At 37.9% G+C, this 19631-nt stretch overlaps 1 protein-coding gene across 3 annotated transcripts in view; it reads right to left on the bottom strand.

Moving 5' to 3' along the window:
• PCGF3 (polycomb group ring finger 3) overlaps positions 1-19631 on the bottom strand; it is a 51887-nt gene that overhangs the window by 13385 nt on the left and 18871 nt on the right. Inside the window, exons 2-4 of one of the 3 annotated variants that reach the window (XM_063320091.1) lie at positions 15594-15636; positions 8571-8688; positions 1630-1726 (exon numbers count right to left, since the gene is read on the bottom strand). In XM_063320091.1, the coding sequence (XP_063176161.1) occupies positions 1630-1726; positions 8571-8679 (206 nt within the window). In that variant the 5' untranslated portion in view covers positions 8680-8688; positions 15594-15636. Of the gene's footprint in view, positions 1-1629; positions 1727-8570; positions 8704-15593; positions 15637-19631 lie in introns of those variants that run through there. The other 2 variants (XM_063320092.1, XM_063320089.1) reach the window with 2 other exon arrangements.

Below are 19631 nucleotides of genomic sequence, written 5' to 3'. Positions count from 1 at the left end.
GTGCTGTGTCCAGCTCTGGGGCCCCAACATAAGGAGGACATGGAATTATTGGAGTGACTCCAGAGGAGGGTCACAAAGATGATCAGAGGGCTGGAGCACCTCTGCTATGAGGACAGGCTGAGAGAGTTGGAGTTGTTCAGCCTGGAGAAGAGAAGGCTCCGGGGAGACCTTATAGCAGCCTTCCAGTACCTAAAGGGGGCCTACAGGAAAGATGGAGAGGAACTCTTTATTGAGGAGTGTAGGGATAGGATAAAGGGTAATGGTTTTAAACTGAAAGAGTATATATTTAGGTTAGATATTCGGAAGAAATTCTTTACTCTGGGGGTGGTGAGACACTGGAAGAGGCTGCCCAGGGAAGTTGTGGATTCCCCATCCCTGGAATTGTTCAAGGCCAGGCTGGATGGGGCTTTGAGCAACCTGGTCTAGCAGAAGGTGTCCCTGCCTACAGCAAGAGTTGGAAATGGATGATCTCAAATGTCCCTTCTGACTCTAACCATTCTATGATTCTACAGTTCTAAGTGTCTTTTATTCATTCTTGCCTATTGGCATCTACTTGTCCCTTCAAAGTATACACTCATATAGGGAATTATCAGTGTATCATATAATGTATTATCAGTGTACACTATTATTCTTCAAATGCAGAGATGGTATAACTAGTTTCAGGCGCCTGAATCAGGATCAGCTTGAGCAATATAAATGTATATAGAACATCAACAGTTTTCAGTAAAAGTGAAGACAAATCAGACTCATTTTCTACAAGCATTGCTTCAGAAGTTGTTAGAAAACTGAGAAAGGCACATTGAAACTGCCAGAAATGAAAGCAAACTCTCACAAAGGTAGGCAAAACACTACTTGATATGCAACAGCTCATGCAAACACACCGCCACAATGGATTTCCATTAGCAAAAGATACCACAAATCAGTAAAATTAAAGGAAAGCACTGAAGGAAAAGAAAGGGAATGTCTTTTCTGGAAACAAAAGAAAGAAGAAAAAAAACACCAAAAACATATTAAAAAAAAGGAAACTGATGAACAATACTACATTCATGTTAGGTCAGAAAGTGAGAGCAGTCTGTGTGGGGATCAAAATAGAATGAAGGATAGGATTGCTCCATTCTAGAGATTAAAAGATACTTTTCTAATATTTTTGTTGCCATATTCTTACCTGTTCCTACGAACTAAAAAGACCTTTGAAAGATTAACTGAACAATAATACTGACAGTTATTTCTCTCATTACCCTGTTAGACACTGAAAAGCACTGTTCAACAGACTAATTATTTTGAGGGTTTTGTAAAAGTACAATTTCTACAAATGTTTCATTTATGTAACTTTTATGACTCAAGAACACAAAATGAGGAATGACTAAATCCCATTAAAACTCACACAGAAATTAAACAGTAAAGCGCACACTTTGCTTGCTTTTAAGTCTGAAAGAAGCTAACAGAAGTGAAGGATTTGCAAATTCATAGCAAAGTTTGATCCTATGTCTCCTTAATCACCTTCAACCTTCTTTTTAAAGGTTTAACATGCTGATAAGGAAGTAGGAAAATTTAGGAAAAGTTGTACTATATTAAAGAGGCTGAAACAATCTGGAGTGAACCTTGTTGCACTTTTGATTTCATACTTACCCAATATACTGTAATGGGTGGCTCTGATGTATAACAATTCTACAGGTTGGACAGGTGTTGTTTTCCTCCAAATATTTCACTAGGCAGCTTCTACAGACTGATAACAAGGACATTCATAGTTATAAAGAAATAAAAGAAGCAGAATGAAAAAAAAAGAGTTTGTCACAGAAATGCACCTTACTAAAATTTACACAAAGTTAATTTTTTACACCCTGTAAGCGTGATGTCTAATCATGCAGAATAGTTTCCAACATCTTTGTCGTGGTTTTGGCCAAATTGGCCAATGGCCAGCAACAGATGCTCCCCCCCCAGCCTCTTATACACAGAGAGGAGAGATACAGAGATTTACAAGTTTAGAAGAAACTAAACTACTTTAATGAAATATTAATAATAAAATTAAAAGGAAAATAATTAAATAGATACAGTATATATAAAACCATATTAAGCTCCCACGATGACATCAGGCACTGGGGAAGTGCCAGACTGGGCTCAGTGACAGGTGGGAACTGGGTTCCAGAAACACTGATCCCTTTGATCCCTCAGCTTTTATACTGAGTGTGGGGCAGATGGGATAGAATACCCCTGTTGGTCAATTTTGGGTCACCTGTCCCATCCGCTCCTCCCTGCAGGTGGGACCCCTCTATGCTTTTCCGTTTCCAATCCTCCAACTGGGCAAACAACAAAATTAGCTGACCTTGGTTGTTACAGCAATAAGTACAATCAAGGGCCTCTCTGCATACCATTCCTTGGCACAAACTGTAAACATTGCTCTTATCACTCTGAAAACAAAACGTTTTCTGCACAACATGCTGTTAATTTCAGAGAGTTAGAAGAGGCCTGGCTAAGAAATAAAATTACTGAACAGAAAGCTGGTTCTGTTTTACTTCGAACCAGGACAATCTTTCAGTAATGTTCTTGATAGAGCGAATTGATGCAATAGAATTAAGGCATCTGTACCTAGCCAGAGTCTTCCTAGTAAAGCATACAACACACAATTCCACTCTGGAATTTACTAGAACAGCAATTTCTAGCAGCTCGACATCATACTGCTTGCACCATTCAGCTTGCACAGATGATATAACAGGAACTATATACCATTAAGATAATAAGCCTATTCGCTTTAACCATGGCCATATACAGAAGTAAAGTGTATGGTGGCAATGACCCTAAGACAAAAAAATTATTCCAAAGTTGGGTACTTTTTAAAAGAACAGAAAAACTTTCCAAAAGTGGATATCTATGTGCTATTTTAATTCTAACTTTCACAGAGTACACAGCAGTTAAAATTACACGGGCACAGACCTCCAGTATTTATAAAATGTGCTGGCAGAAGCCACTAAAAAAAGTTGTTCACTATAAAGCTGCATGGTTTTGAACTGTTTCCATATGCATCTACACCATAATCTGTATCTCATTCAAAGTAAAATATTTACACTTCCTCACCCCACCTCTCCAGAAACAGTACTCATAAAGACACTACTACGTGATATCCTGACTCATTTGAAGTTACAACTCAAAAATGTAGGGGGGAAAAAAAAAAAGAGGGGAGGAAATAGCTTTTATTCAAAGAGCAGCAGTTCATGTAATCTTCGTATTAATGCACTCATTCTTATTACATAAAATGAAACAATTTCTGTAACTACAGTGCCACCTACCTCTCAGACCATATGACAGTACAATTAAACAAACACCTGTTGATACCAAAAAAATTAGCAGCCGTCAACGAAGCATAGCAAGTTTGCATTCTAGATTGCATTTACATGTTTAGGATGACAGTACCGTTGCTGGTAGAGGTTAGACCAAGCCTCACGGCTTTGCACACTAAGCACAAATCTCACACAGCAGTCTGCTCCATTGCAGCACCAGAGCAGTAGATCCATTTGCAAAACTGAAGCCAAACCCCAGTCTTACCAAGTCAATGAAAGCAGAACCTGACAATGGAAGCAGGGACATGTATCCTGGGAAGAGTATAGGGACGCTGCCCAGTTGTGTAGGGATGAGGTCAGGAAGACCAAGGCGCAGCTAGAGCTGAATTTCCAAGGGACGCAAAGAATAATAAGGGCTTCTACAGGTATGTTAGCCAGAAAAGTAAGGTCAAAGAAAACATACCCCTCCGATGAACACAAGTGGCAAACCGGTAACAATGGATGAGAAGGCTGAGGTACTCAACAACTTTTTTGCCTCAGTCTTCACCAGCAACCTCTCTCCCCACACCTCTCCAGTGTATGGACCACAAGGCAGGGACTGCAGGAGAAAAGTCCCTCCCACTATAAGAGAAGATCAAGGTTCGTGACCAACTGAAGAACCTGAAAAGACATAAGTTTATGGGACTTGACGAGATGCATCCCAGAGTCCTGAGGGAACTGGCCGATGTAGTTGCCAAGCCACTCACATCGATATTTGAAAAGTCGTGACCATCAGGTGAAGTCCCTGATGACTGGAAAAAGGGAAACATTGTACCCATTTTTAAAAAGGGTAGAAAGGAGGACCCTGGGAACTACCACCCTGTCAGCCTCACCTCCGTGCCTGTGAAGATCATGGAAGAGCCTCCTAGAAGCCATGGTAAGGCACATGAAGGACAGGGAGGTGATTCAAGACAGACAGCATGGGTTCACCAAGGGCAAGTCTTTCCTGACCAACCTAGTGGTGTTCTAGTGGAGTGACTACCTCAGTGGACAAGGGAAGAGCTATAGACGTCACCTATCTGGACTTCTATAAGGCCTTTGACACAGTCTCCCACAACATCCTCCTCCCCAAGTTGGAAAGATATGGATTTGATGGGTGGACTATTCAGTGGATAAGGAATTGGCTGAATGGTTGCATCCAGAGGGTACTGGTCAACAGCTCAAAGTCCAGATGGAGATCAGTGACAAGTGCTGTCCCTGAAGGAACCGTATTGGGACCAGTACTGTTCAATATCTCCATCAACAGCCCAGACAATAGGATCAAGTACACCCTCAGCAAGTTTGCAGATGACATCAAGCTGAGTGGTGCCACCTGAGGGACAGGATGCCATTCAGTGGGACCTAGACAAACGCAAGAAACGGGCCCACGCAAACCTCATGAATCTCAACAAGGCCAAGCACAGGGTCCTGCACCTGGGCCGGGCCAAAGTCCAGTATCAGTAAAGGCTGGGGAATAAAGGGATTGAGAGCACCCCTGCCAAGGAGGACTTGGGGGCACTAGTGGATAAATAGGTGGACATAAGCCAGCAATGTGCACTTACAGCACAGAACTGTATCCTGGGCTGCATCAAAAGAAGTGTGGCCAGCAGGTCAAGGGAGGTGATTCTGCCCCTCTACTCTGCTCTTGTGAGACCCCACCTGGAGTACTGCGTTCACCTCTGTAGTCCTCAGCACAACAAAGACATGGACACATTGAAGCAGGTCCAGAGGAGGTCCACAAAAATGATCAGAGGGCTGGAGCACCTCTCCTATGAAGGCAGGCTGAGAGAGTTGGAGTTGTTCAGCCCGGAGAAGAGAAGGCTTTGGGGAAACCTTATAGTGGCTTTTCAATACTTAAAGGAGGCTTATGATAAAGACAGGTACATACTTTTTGGTAGGGCCTGTAGTGACAGGACAAGGGATAATGGTTTTAAACTAAAAGAGGGTAGATTTAGACTAGATATAAGGAAGACAGTTTTTATGGTGAGGGTGGTGGAACACTGGAAGAGGTTGCCTAGAGAGGTGGTAGATGCCCCATTCCTGGAAACATTCAAGGTCAGGCTGGATGGGGCTCTGAGCAACCTGATCTAGTTGAAGATGTCCCTGTGCATTGCAGGAATGTTTGGACTAGATGACCTTTAAAGGTCCCTTCCAATCCAAACCATTCTATGATACCTTCTGAAAAAATATCTCATTTCAGTACATCTTCCAGTTTGGACTAGGTATACACTAACTCCTCCTAAACTGAACTTGTCACAAGTCGGCTCAGGTTCTTTATCAGGTTCGTTAGTCTAAGCACAGCATCTAAATAAATGCAACTACATAGCTTATGGAGGGTGGTGGAGTCTTTTATATTGGTTATTTTTTCACAGGGTCAAGTTGGGGTTAATAAAACTCTCCTGAAACTGCAAGTCCCACGAGTATATGACAGTTGATATAGGAACCCTTCTAAGGTCTGAAACAATAATATGTCTACAGTTTTTTCATTATCTAGCATTTCCAAAGTCTCCAATCTCCATTTATGCAGATACTTGGGCACTGACTGTAAGCTTGAACTGAGCTGTACATTTTTTGGTTACTTCTACAGTACGCTTAAGCATATCAGAGAACTTTCATTAGAAAAGGAACAAGTAAAGTTAATCCTCACTCACTTTTTTTTTTAATCTAAATGGTTTCATTCCTCTTGCCTTTTTTCATTTCCGTATCTAGTTCAACAATACAGTTGGTCTTTCATTGTTCTCATGAACCCACAAAAGGATACCTCTCATAACATAACAAAAATAACACAGGGCTTTCCCTTTCAAAACATACAAGGAGAGCTTTAACATGTAAACACTACTGAAAATCAAATTACAAATGTAAAAGTTTAAGAAGATCTGCATGTATCTGCTAACCCATAATTCTAATCAAGAAACAGATGCAACTAGAAAAGATTTAACACTGAGTTAATACTAATGAAGGTTTTATCTACTGACTTAAAGGCCTGTCTGGTCCCAACAAACTAAAGATACAGTAGAGAAACAAGTAGGAAATAGAGCAAAAAAGCTTGTTTTCCACTGAATTGTGTTTTACAAAAGAAGTTGGCCCTGTCCCTCCAAAGGGCTGGCCCTGATCCTCTAAGTGACTCTCACCAAAGGACTACTCAAGAACCACATTTCCTACTGAAGTAAAGAGTCTCTGAGTGTCTGAAGGACAGGAAGTTAGAGAAAAATGAAGAAAGGTAAGAGAACTGTGCAGTTCCAAGTAGAAACAGAAAGAAAGAAAGTGGTGTAATTCAGCAGGGAATTCATTATCTCATCAGACAGGGCACTTTCAGGGCAGATTTTGCAAGGATGGTTTTCCAGGAACATATATTATTAACAAGCACAATACAAACAATGCCAACACGTATGAAGTTTTTTTAAGAAGACAGGGCTGTACGCCTCTTCTCAGAAAACTGTAATTCTACGTGACACACAGCAAAGTAGTATTCTGAAAATATAACCAGCCAAAATAAGGAAGGACAAGCCACAAGAAGAAAACCATACAACAAAAAAAAAAAAAAAAGGAGCAGAAGCTAGTAATGAGCTTTCCCTGGCTTTTGAAGCAAGCACTGCAGCCCTGTGGATTAATGTAAAAATTTTCTCTGTAAGCAAGTGTAAAAAATAGTGTAAATTATGTTAGCTGAGGGGTTTCTGGGGTTTGATTGTTTCATTTTATATTAATGGAATAACGAAAAAAGACCCTCTAGCTCTTTCAGCCATGTTAACTTATAATACTGGATTTGTATATAATCTTGTAATAGCAGCAGTAAAAAATTTGGTGCAAAACTAAGTAGATGTCTAGCTTAAGGATCTCTACACTCCAAAAAGAACACTATGGAAATTAAGATGTGAAACAGATGCAGAAGGAACAGGAGAATAACCAAAATGACATGGAAGGGTGACAAGAACAACAAACTCATTAAAGCTGAACTTCTACAGCTGAACAGAACTTATACATGAAATAAAATACAAAATATAATCTCTCACAAATCATGAGCATTGTATTTCCCCTTTGTAAGACATTTTAGGTGAAGAATAACACTGCTGAAACTTTTCATTTTGTGGAGATGAAGCCACTGCCACCAAATAATTCCCTTCTAAGAAAGTTTAGTACTATGAGTCATTAAGTTATACAAACAACGTACTAGCTTTATCAGAATAAAATACTGTGACAAGCATTTTAAAGCATGGAACGCTTGAAGTTGCATGGCAAACACCATTTAATAGACTAATACAGGTGCATATAAACAAAACAAATGGTATTCTAAGCTCTGAGCAGATAGAACTGCACAAATGGAAGCTCCTGGGTGGCAAGGATGCGTTGGTAAATTGCAGGGACTCTGAAGACACAGCTAGAAAAAATACTTTTGGTAAAACCCTGTAATGTAAGGTGTGAAGCCATCTATGTGGCTGCTACAGAGGATATTTAATGTCATTACAGCAGGTCTTCTGGACTGAAGGTTAATTCCTCCGCCGACACCTACCTTGGCAAAAGAATATGTTTTGATCCTCAGTTTCAAGACAGAAAATAGTTTTGGAGTTACCACTTTGGACTATAAAGGTGCTTCTCCTCAGAAGGAATCTTTCTGCATCTTTAGTTGGAACTGTTCTAATATGCAAGTTTTTCATCAGAATATTGCGAAACCCTACCACTTCTCTATCCCATGATGGCAACAACAGAGATGCTGGGATGGACTCACACCTTCAGTTTTCCTGAAGCCCAAGGCTTTGCAAGGTATTAGGACATACTTCACCTATGTGAAACTACAAATTTGCAAAGTAACGTAACAATAAACAACTACTTCATGACAACATTTCAGAGCAAAAGCTTATTTCTAGGGTACAATGCCATATATTTATTCTATATCGATAAACTATGGTGACTTTTTGCAGAGGAACAGGAGAACAAGAAACACTTGCAAGGCTCCACGTGGAAAATGTATGCTATGTCAACTGTCACAGAAAAAAGAACTAGGTGTTCCACATTCCTTTAGGACAGACTGCATTCACGAATGCATACATTACCACTAATTGTATATGGCTTCAATTTTAATGTTCTCTTCATTTGCTTTGTTAAAAAAGCAAATAATCTGTTAAAAAAGCAGTGCCTAGTAAAGCATGCATTATTTTGGCTGATGTACAACAGATTTTTTAATTTCAACTAAAAACCATTAAAACATGTTGCAAATCAACTTTAAAAAAATAAAACCAAAACCAAAAACATTTTCTTTAATTTAATTATACTTCTACTTACAAGTATGTAAGCATTCTGTTACAGTAGTAGCATCAATCAGGTATCCATTGCACAGACGACAGGTTATATGGGCATTAATGTCCCAAAGCTTAATCTTTCTTGTTAGCATCTTTGGTGTCTGCAGAAAAGACATATTGTAAAGTAACACAGCTGTAGTGATCAGATTAAAGTCATTTGGGAATAAATTATTAACTAGAATTAACCCTAAAGATATGTTTATACAGCTTTAGGATTTCATTTACTGTATATGCACGTGCACACACACATGCACAATGATAATACTAACTTTTAACAGACTTCACAGAAGTGAAACAAAGCAAAACACATGCTATTTTGCAAGTCAAAATATCAATGGCATAGAAAACAGTCTCTCCAGCATGCTATTAATAAGTTCCTTCACCAACCAAGAGACTCAGACTTGAGGTGAAAACCTACTATTCTAATGATCTATGTCATCACACCTAGTAATGGGGAAAAATTCACAAAGATTTGGAGAAAATCCTCAAAGCAATTTGAGAATTGAAAACATTTGATAATTGAAAAGTCAAAATAACTGATTTGGCATAGTAGGGTTAACCACACTTTTGCTTTGTGCCAGTATGTTTAAAGCGTAATTTTGAAGTTGTGTTTCAACAATGGAGCTGAAGAGGATGGCATAACCACCATTAAAAGGAATAAAAATCAGAAATTATAAATGAAATAGCTCGTTTAACTTTTTTTTGCAACAACCCCGATTGCTTTTAGAGAAAAGATCACACAAAGCCCATGTCTTAACAAACTGATACCGTTTAAATATAGCTATATTTTATTTTTCAAAATATATTGAAAAGAAAATTGTACTGTTACCATAACTTGACAGCATTCAAGTTAACCACCAGAGCAGGCTAAACTGGCTTACAGCCTATTACATTTGGTTCCCATACTGCTGAAGTCACCAAATTACATTGTTTCCATTAAAGTGACTTTACTTTTCCTGGATCACAACTACTAGTTTTCATTTAGCTCAGCTTGGAAAACATTTCAGAATTTGAGAAGTGACACGTTCCCCAAATTGCACATAGGAATATGTTAATAAGGTTGTCTGATCTTCAATTTAATTTGTTGTATTCTTTTTCTAAGTTCAATGAAGTGGTACTAAGCAAAAAGAACTATCAAAAGGCAGGCTTTCACAGTAATCTGAACTATACCTGCACTGAAGAAGTACTTTATGTTCCATTATAACCTACAGATATGCAAGTGCAACACCCACCCATTAAAATCTGCATTGTCCTATACAAAAATGACTAGCAAGACTTCCAGTTCTCATGGCTAAGAAGTAAATGACACAAAAATCAAACTTATTTTATGGTATTTGAGATTTCTTAATTAGTGACTACCTAGTGACTAGCCATTACAGAACAAGGAAAGCATAACTTGGTTTTGTAGTGCACAAGGGAGGTCAGAATCTACACTAGGAAACTGAGTTACTTTTCTAAATTGTATTTTATCAATTTATTTCTAACCAACTGAAAACCAGCCACATATTAAATCCTTGGAAGTTAGTATATGAGGTCTCTGAGTAAAGAAGCTACTGCATGAAGTAAGTACATTTCCATGGCACACGAGAAGAGCTATTCAACATCACTCTTTAGGAGGAGTTCAGGAGACAGCTTAAAATCACCAGTTAAATAGGAAGTCAACACATTGGAAAACATAATTCATGACAGACAAAAGAGAAATTAAGCTACAAGGATACCTAAAAAGGCAGTATCAATACAACTCCAGTTATTTGCTTAGGCAGGAATTCAGAAAAAGGTGTTCAGGATCACCACAGACTGAATCCAAGCACTAATAAGGCAGAAGAGCCAAAGATATTATGCTGAAAACTGAAGCAAATAAATTATATATTTTCTTGAAAGAGCACAACAATTTTTCCCCACTACAGTAGAGACAAGCACTGCTGCTAGGAAAAAAAAAAAAAACACAACAAATAAAAAAACAGTTCAGATGGGGTATAATATTATGAGAACAATGAATGAACCATACAATGAAGAAAGTAAAAATACTACAAAATGGTAATAAAGGCCATTGTGCCATAAAAAGAGGATAGCAAAGACAATATACACTTCACTGATGGAATGGAAAAAATCATACACTTTTTGGCAATGGAAAAATACATGTCTTCTAGAATATCCAGAGCAAGCCTGTCAAATCAACCTTATGAAAATTTTATAGACCTTTCAACAATGACACAAAACCCCCCTCATTATACTTTTGAGGAATAGAAACTGGGAACTACTGGAAGAAGCAACAGAATGGGAACACGTTTTTCCAGGGCATTAGACACCTCAGTTTCAAAACCACACAAAACCTGAAGTAGGAGAGTTCTCCAGCTTCTTGCAGCTGCTGGAACAAGAGAATGATCTCTTCTCTGCATATGCAAAGGCCCAGAGATGGTAGCTTCAAAACAGTTTGAATCTTCAATAAGCAATGCAACTTTGAAGTCTGTAAACAAGCTGTGAGTGTCAGACTCAACTTTACCCTGCATCTTGTGCAACTGAGACCCATGACATCTGGTCTCAAGAAAAAGAAGAAAATTGGAATGCCTCTCTCATTTTTCAAAACAGTTAACCTGTAACAACAGGAGGCCTTATTAAAAATATATTTAAAAAAAAAAAAAGGGCAAGCCAGGACAGTTCATATCCATTTAGAAAGGAAGGGAGAAACTAGCAACGTAATGCTTGATTACCCAGATGTCAGTTCAGTTAGACTACATATTTAAAGACACCTTGAATTACTTCCCAGACGGAAAGAGGCAAAAATAAAAATCAGCAAAACTACTAAGATATATAAAGAAGAAATAGAAGGACTAGCATTACAGCCTCACAAAGGAAATTAAATTCATTAATAGCAGCAACAGATTAAAAACATAAAGTAATTCCACATTCATCACCTGTCTGTTTTATATCGCTTCAGAGAAAACTAAATAACATAATTGCAAATTTCACCATCAACTACTTTTTTATCATTATTAATGTATTTGAAAAGAATACACAGTCATACTACAAAATATGAAGCTAAGCCACCATTCACAATACTCAGGAAGAAACTCTCAATGTGTGCAGATGGTTAATATAGGACGTTTTGCCATGTTCATATATGAAATATGTTAACAACTACTAACTTAGAAGGGGTACTAGTCTATTTGAACCTTTGAACCACACATCTGCTCTTGGGAAGTAGTCCCAACACTCTCATGTTCCTACAACCTACTACCAAACAAAAGTTAACAGACACTTTCATCATGTAAGACAGCCAATTTCTTATCACCACACCAAAAAACCACACCAAACATACTTTTCAAGTAACCATACGTACACTGAAGTACACTGCTGCAGGGGAAAAAACGTGGATTAGATCTGAAGATTAGAAGCAAACAGAAGGTACAAAATTTCCAAAGACATTAATGCTGACAAGCATGTCATAAATATATTCCCAAGCCCTATTTCTATGTCATCTTAACTCCACCTTAATTATTATAAGGACTACCTGTTATTTCAGCATTGTGAGTACAGTAATAAATTAAAAATCTATTTATTACAAAATTAAGATTTTACATCACTTTAATCAGCTTGCAAGTTCCAGTTTAAATATTATTTGGGTTTATCAATAAAGCAACTTAAAACCTAATTAATTTTTAACCTGCTGGGCTCCTGTGAAAGCAAGATGACATCTACCTTGATAAAAACTAGGTATCCTTCAGAAGTCTCAGCATCTGTTTTTGCTATTTATGTAGCACTCTCAAAGAGCAGCTTTTACCATACTAACATACAGTCACACAAAGAAAGGAGGAAAAGCATGTTTACCAGCTCCTGGATTTCTTTGAGCACTTCTGAATGAACTGACATCGTTCTGCTTAGACTACTGACACTTCCTGCACATAGAATTAATCCATGTCAGTAATCTCATACAAACTGCATCTGAACAGCAAGACTGCACGATGTCCAAAGCATGAAGTTTTACTAAGAACCACCAAGATTAGCCAGCTTGCTTTAACAAACCTATTTTTCTATTTTCTAGGCAAATCCAGGTTTCCTTTTAATACATTCCCTTTGAAAAGGGGAACGACATTTTTCCAAATCTGAACTCCAGGTCCAACCTTCCACAAATCTCATCATACCATTTCTCAAACAGTGACAGGTTGAAAAAAAAAAAAAAAAAAAAAAAAAAAAAAAGCTAAAAGTGAATGCAGAAACTTCCAGAACAAGTGATCTAACTTTAAGAAGAAATAGAACAAAAGTCCAAAACCGTCTCTAAATTCACAATCCCAAACGAGCTTGCAGGTTAAGAACACAGAAGTGTTCAGACAACTGGATAAAGCACTGAGCAACCTGGTCTGATCTCATAGCTTACTCTTGCTTTGAGCGGCTGGATTACATGATCTCCTGATGTCTTTTCCAATCTGAATTATCCTATGATCCTATGAACTTGCTATCCTATTACACTCCCTTCATCTATCCATGCGATAGACGAGCTGAATTTCTTAACTGTTTTGACTGCTCTCAGACTGCTCATCCAGTACTTCAAGGAACTGTTGTCCTATCATAATCACATAGACATCAACTCCAATGAAGTTAGCATGAGCTCAACATTTAAAATTGGTTGCTTTAAAAAATAAAACTGGCAGAATCAGGTTAAGGTTGAAGTCACACACAATAGCTTCAAGTAATAATAGGAGGGGACGATAAGTTTACTTTTCCAAAGCACCACTTAGGCTGATGTCTTCTTGCATAAGTTTTAAAAATCAAAACAAAACAAAATGTACCTCTAAATTGAGACTTCTTTGTTACGGAGACTTTACAAACTCACTAGACTGCATGGGAGCTAGTATGAAAAGCAAACTTCTATAATAAACTGAGAATACTTGAATTTGCCTTATTTTACAATGTGACCAATCAGTCACTACATAGATGCATGCTCAAGAGCTTCTGAGTCTTTCACAGGATCACAGCCCAGTTCAGAAGCAGAAGACTCAAAGAAAGTTATCATCCCATATAAAAGCAGACAACTTCAGAGGGCAGACCAGAATCTGAATGTTTACAACGTAGTTTTCTGAACCAACTTTTTCCACAGTTGAACGCTGCAAAACTTAGGCTGTCATCAAACCTCTAAGGCAGTCAGCAAACAACAGAAATATCATACCGTACTTTAGTTTTTAGGAAGCCAAAGACAAGGAAAGTAAATTGGTAGGACACAGCGGTTCATTAGGTCTTCTGCACAGTTACCTTCTTAAACAGTCACTTACTACAGCAAGCAATCTCAAATAAACTGTAAGAACTGTAGATAACTTTCAGAGACTCTCAATCCACTGAGTGTACAATGGCATTTGATGAAAAAATTAAGTTTCTCACTCTTTACCTAGCCAACAAGTGAACATTAGAGCCAAAGCATGATCTTTCTCCCTTAAAATCATGCTGCTGAAATAGGAAGTTGTTACTCTAACTTCTCAGTTCTATAATCACAAAACACTTCTCAGCTACAGATATTTCTTTAAAAAAATAAAAAAAACACAAACAGAAACACAACAAGACACACCAACCTGTCTCACCTGTTTTTACAGGAAATGTAAAACACACAAAAAAAAAAATGGCCCCTCAGCAGGTTATACAGGTTTATAGGATGATGTAGATTAGAAGTAACCTCCAAAACTTGCACTCAAAGTAGGCCCACTTAAAATTAGTTGCTGTGGGCCTATTCCTGCTACATTCAGAAAACCTTCAAGAATGGAGATTCCACAGCCTCTCTAGGCAACCTGCTTCAGGGTCTGACCACCCTTACTGCCAAAAAGTGCTCTTATTGTCTCATAAGAAAGTCCGGTGTTGCAACCTGTGTGCAGTGCCTCTCATCCTACAAGAATAGCCCAGCACCATCTTCTTTATTTATGTCCACAGGTATGCTGAAAATAGCAATAATATCTTCCCTTATTTTTAGCATCATTTTCTTTAGGACCTTTGTAAACACAGCATAAAAACCAGCAACACCAGAATCTCACTCAATAGCTGAAGAGCCACTTTTAACCCAAGTTGTTAGTACTTCACAGTATAGGAATTATTTTTGAGTCAGAACAAAACAAATCAGGACTGTACTGCTTTAGAGAAACAGGAAACGTTCTAAAGTTTCAGAGACCTGAATCATGCCTAAAAAAGAATTAAGAGGTCCTGTTAAAAAAAAAAAAATGAAAACAAGGAGAGCCCTGAAAAGACTGGGTGAAACCAATCTTTCTCTTAGAAAGACAAATAAAGCCTACTTTCCTAAAATTTGCCACTTATGAATCCTGAAATGGATGGGAGACACAACAAAAGAGCTGTTCAATCCAATTTTGAAAAGACTGCTTTCTTAACAGCTGTAAAACAATGAATTATTCAGAAATGACATACCAACAAGAGAGAAGAGGCAGTCTCCTTAAGTGCTGGAGCATGAAGCCCCAAACAAACACAGAAAATGTTCGAAACATCCAGCTAATACACAAAAACAATCAAAAAACTATTAGTATTTCTTCAGCTTGGTTCCAATTGACATTATTCTATACCACACTGTTAGCATGGTGTCAGCCTCCCACTGTCTGCTAAATCTTACATCACACCAGGAAGAAGTGACGGAAGACAATTACAAAGGCAGTTGGACTATATTCCCAATTGAAAAACAAGCAAACAACCAACCCCCCACACAGAGTCAGGAGAGGCTGGCAGGGGATATGCACACGTCAGATAGTCAGCAGATTTTCTCCATGCTATACTTCATCCACTAAGGCAGTATTGTATTAAGATTATCAAGCAAAAAGGTAAGCAGGGTATGTAGATCTCCCTACTAAAACTGTGTCACCATTAAGACAAGCCTGAGTGTCGCTTTACAAGCTTTCCCCTTTCAGAGAGATTTCAGCACTGAAAACTAATATTAATGCAAGTTTACGAGAGGACTTAGAAATATGGCCTTATCATTTATATATACACTAGTCAGGAATATTTTGGCCTACATGAGGCATACCTCTTAAAACAGCATTTCTTTTCAGGGTCTGCCATCCAGAGACCTGAAAAGACAGAAAAATAGTCTGAAAGTTAACATCCAAAATTCCTCAAAATTCAAGTAGTCCTGTCATCATGTGATGGCGAAATGAAAAGAACTTCATTATCTTCACAAATAACAGGGAAAAGAACCAAATAAATACGCAGAAACCTTGAATCACAACCTATGGACTAGATAGTGATCAGTCTGTAAGAAAAGATTTTAGACTGAAGATCCACAGCCAGATGAGTATTATCTCATTTTTCAAGCTGTATTTGCAAGTAATCTGCTCTTTGTATCTTAAGTTTCAAAAAATATTTTCAATAAAATAATTAATATTTTCCAGAATGTCTAGATATTTTCCAAAATAAAATTATGTTTTAAAAAAACAACACCTTTCCATCACCTTTGGCCAGAGGATAATCTCAAGTGAGCAGATAAGTTTGACAGAAGAACGCAGTTTTTCTTCTTAACTTGATTCACACAGGAAATGCTCAGATCCTAAAGAGACAGGCATAGAGTACTACTACTTCCACCTTCCTGCTCCAAAATATCAAAAGCATATCCTGTAGTTACCGATTTTACTGTTATATTGCTAAGGGAATTATAAATACAATGATACAATAAGATATAAATGATAACACTAGGTGAGAACTTAGTACAATGCAAATAAAGATCTCTTAGCAATTCCACTGTGAACTTCTTTGACTGCATTCAGAGGAAAAAAATTACTACTAACTGAAAGCAATGCAGACTTGCATGAGACGCTCTTTTGTTAGAACCCACAAAAACAGTCCTCACTGAGGACAGAAAGACCTCATATGGACAGGAGAAGACGCTTCAGAAGGCATTTGCCACAAAAAGAGATCTATTTCTGCAGCAAAATGTGGAGAACAGAGCAGGCACTGCTCCCGAAAAAAACAAGTCAGAGGCTTATCACCATTTCAAGAGCACATCACAACATAAACTTCTGAGTAACAATCTTTCGAAGGAATTGTCATGTATCTTCTCTCACTGCTACTGGAAGAGGACAAGGTAACACTTTGTTTCAGCTGGAAAAAGGAAGTGGCACTCAACTAGCGAGGAAAAAGCCAACAAAACAAGTCAGTCCTAAATCACCACCATATTCTTCTTGTTCTGGGTACAGGAAGATAGTGATGTACTACAAAAACTAAAGACATGGAAATTCAGTTCATTTTTGTATCTAGACAGTCATTAGAGACTAGGCAAGTCGATCCCTCTACTGATCCTGCACACTAACAACTCAGAAACACGTACTAATATTACAAAATGATTTTCTTTAAAGGATGGTTCAAATGCTATGACTGCTCTTGATGACTTAACAGATTATCAAACTGTAATTCTCATTCGTACCACTAAGTTTTGCAAAGCAAAACAGGAAGTTATTCTTACCAGGTACAAATCCAGAACGACAGTGAATGCCTGAAGGATTTGCAAACCACTACAACCTTGCTCTATTTCATAAGGATAAGCACATATATTTTTTCTTTTGCTGAAGTACAGCGTAATAACGTTACTTCATTAAAAAGCAGAAGTATAGTGCTAACGGTGGAAAAAGCCTAAAAATAAAAAGCTGTATGTGGCAGATGCTAGTAATTTTGCTGAATAATTACTGAAGTGTACTAAGCTCATACGAGACTGTACACTGAATGACAACGGTAATAAAAGCAGCAGGTATACCTCAATTCACAAGGACGGTGTCATTAAAGTGAAAGTCACAGCTCTAAGAACAAAACTTTACAACAATGGTGCTTTGCTCAGACCCAAAACTTAAGTGTGGCAAAGAAAATTTTGAAATCTGATGCTCATGATGGCCTGGCTTATGCCAGGCATAAGCCTTACACACTTTTGTTAGTAGCTGCATGCAGATGAAACCCAGTAGACAAACCCAGGTGGACAATGAGCTGAATTAAACTGCAGAAAAAAAAAAAAAAAAAACCAACAGAAAAACCAACAAAACAAAACAAACCAGTCCTTGTATGGCTGCCAATTAATTATTCTCAAAGATGTTCAATAAACATTGATAAATTAACTATTTAAATATTAATTTAAATATTAAATACTACTAAACATATTTAACAACTGTTTCCATCTAATTCCACAATCTACATTAGCTGAACAGGCCTGCAAACACCTCATTCCATCAAGACAGAATCCAAAAAAGGCTCCTGACATTGTGAACATAAGCATGTAAATAGAAAACTAGTGCCTAGTTAAAAGGGACGTCTAATTCATACTTCCATTATGATGCAACTGAAGGCAGTGTTGTGTGGTCACGAGGTCAGAGATTATGAAGAAATACCAGTACAGAATCTGTGCCTCTTCAACTAGCTGGATTAAAACATAAAAATAGCCTGTTATTGTAATCAGTTGGAATAGGAAGATATAAATTGTTAATGGCTGAACAGACAGTCCTCTGTCCCTAAGGAAATTTATTTAGTAGTAACATATTAGAATAATATCATGGTGACGTACAACAGATCAAAAGAATAATGGCTAACTGAAATGAATTAAAAAAAGCTCACCAGCTTAATATGAAGTACCTTGCATTTATGCAAATCTTGCCGTCACAGGGCAAGAAATCTCGTATTTATCAGTCAGAAATTTATTTCAAGAAAACTGTAGCCAATACAGCCTGTACAGTACCCCAGAGAATGATGAGCATATTACCTCAGGTGAACAACTTAAGATGCAGGACAGCTTTTTTAAAAGATGTAAGGATAATGAAAACCATATTTGTGGTTGCTTTGGCTTCACATATCTCAGTTGTTTATATCCACTGTTCACAGGTTTACATTGTTGAATTTTTACTTTCAGATTCAATGTATCAGCCACTTAAAAAAAAAAAGAGAACAGTAGCTTCAAACATACTTGCAATGAGAAGGTTGTACTGGGTTTAGCAAACTGCAGTAACAGAAGAAAACTTCAACAAAATTCTTTATGTTGTGTTTGCAAAACACCACTTAATAAAAGAAACTACTAGAAATAAACCTTTTTTTCGTTGAGCAGAAAGAAATATGGTTAAAGACTTAAATTTCCTTTAGCAAGTCAAGTTATGATTAACAGCCCATGTGCAGCCTTTTATGACTTACTTTAACTGCATAATTGTATGTTAAGGCAGCAAATGTACCCGTGTACTCTTTTTAGTGTCATGCCACAAATTTCTCACATCTCACTGGAACTTCTCACAAGCCATTTTTCCCATTTCCGGCAAGGTATTAACACCGCCAGATGGCACCAGTGCCCTAACTTCAATAAAACAAGTATACATCTTCGCAACTCAACATGGAAAAAGAAGCCCCCGTCCCAAAAACAGAAAAACAAATGAAAAACAGCCTTTACACATTTGTTGTCTCCATCAAAGATCTACTTTTGTCTCCAACAAAGATCTACTAAGCACAAACACAGCATGCAGTTAATTCGAATCAGTACATAGTATTTTGACATTATTGTGAAACCAGCACTACCCCCAGAATACAGAAAGCAGCATGCGTCCTGATGCATTTGTTCAGAGGGTTTTGTTAACATTTTAAGTTTACCTTATGTTGATTGGAATACTGTATTTCAGTTCTGTGACCATTTCACAGGCGTCCTGAGCAATTTGCAGAGATCACAGCAAATACAAACTAACTGACAGGTCAGGTTTCTTCAGTTCCAGTGGAAATTAAGGTATTAATTTTTCATCATCTCAGAAAAAACAGAGAGAGATGTCCTGCACAAATACTACACTACATTTTCCACTTTTCTGAGTATTTGCCTCACTGTTACATTTGCCTACATGTGTACTGACCAGTCAACAACACATGCTTGGCCTTCTAAATCTCCCTGCTCCTCTGTTTCCCCATGTTTGTTCCTTCCTGAATCACCCAAATACCTCCCTTCCCCTGCCTTTGGCTCCTCCCCAAAACAACCCTTAAGTCTTCTGCAGTCCCCTGCACCCTAGATGTCCCATACCCCTGGCAGTAACATCTCCAGCCCCCAGTCCAAAAGGTGTTCCAG

Source organism: Chroicocephalus ridibundus, chromosome Z (genome assembly GCF_963924245.1).
Source record: "Chroicocephalus ridibundus chromosome Z, bChrRid1.1, whole genome shotgun sequence".
Taxonomy (NCBI): Eukaryota; Metazoa; Chordata; class Aves; order Charadriiformes; family Laridae; genus Chroicocephalus; species Chroicocephalus ridibundus.
This window is presented reverse-complemented; position numbering and strand designations above follow the sequence as displayed.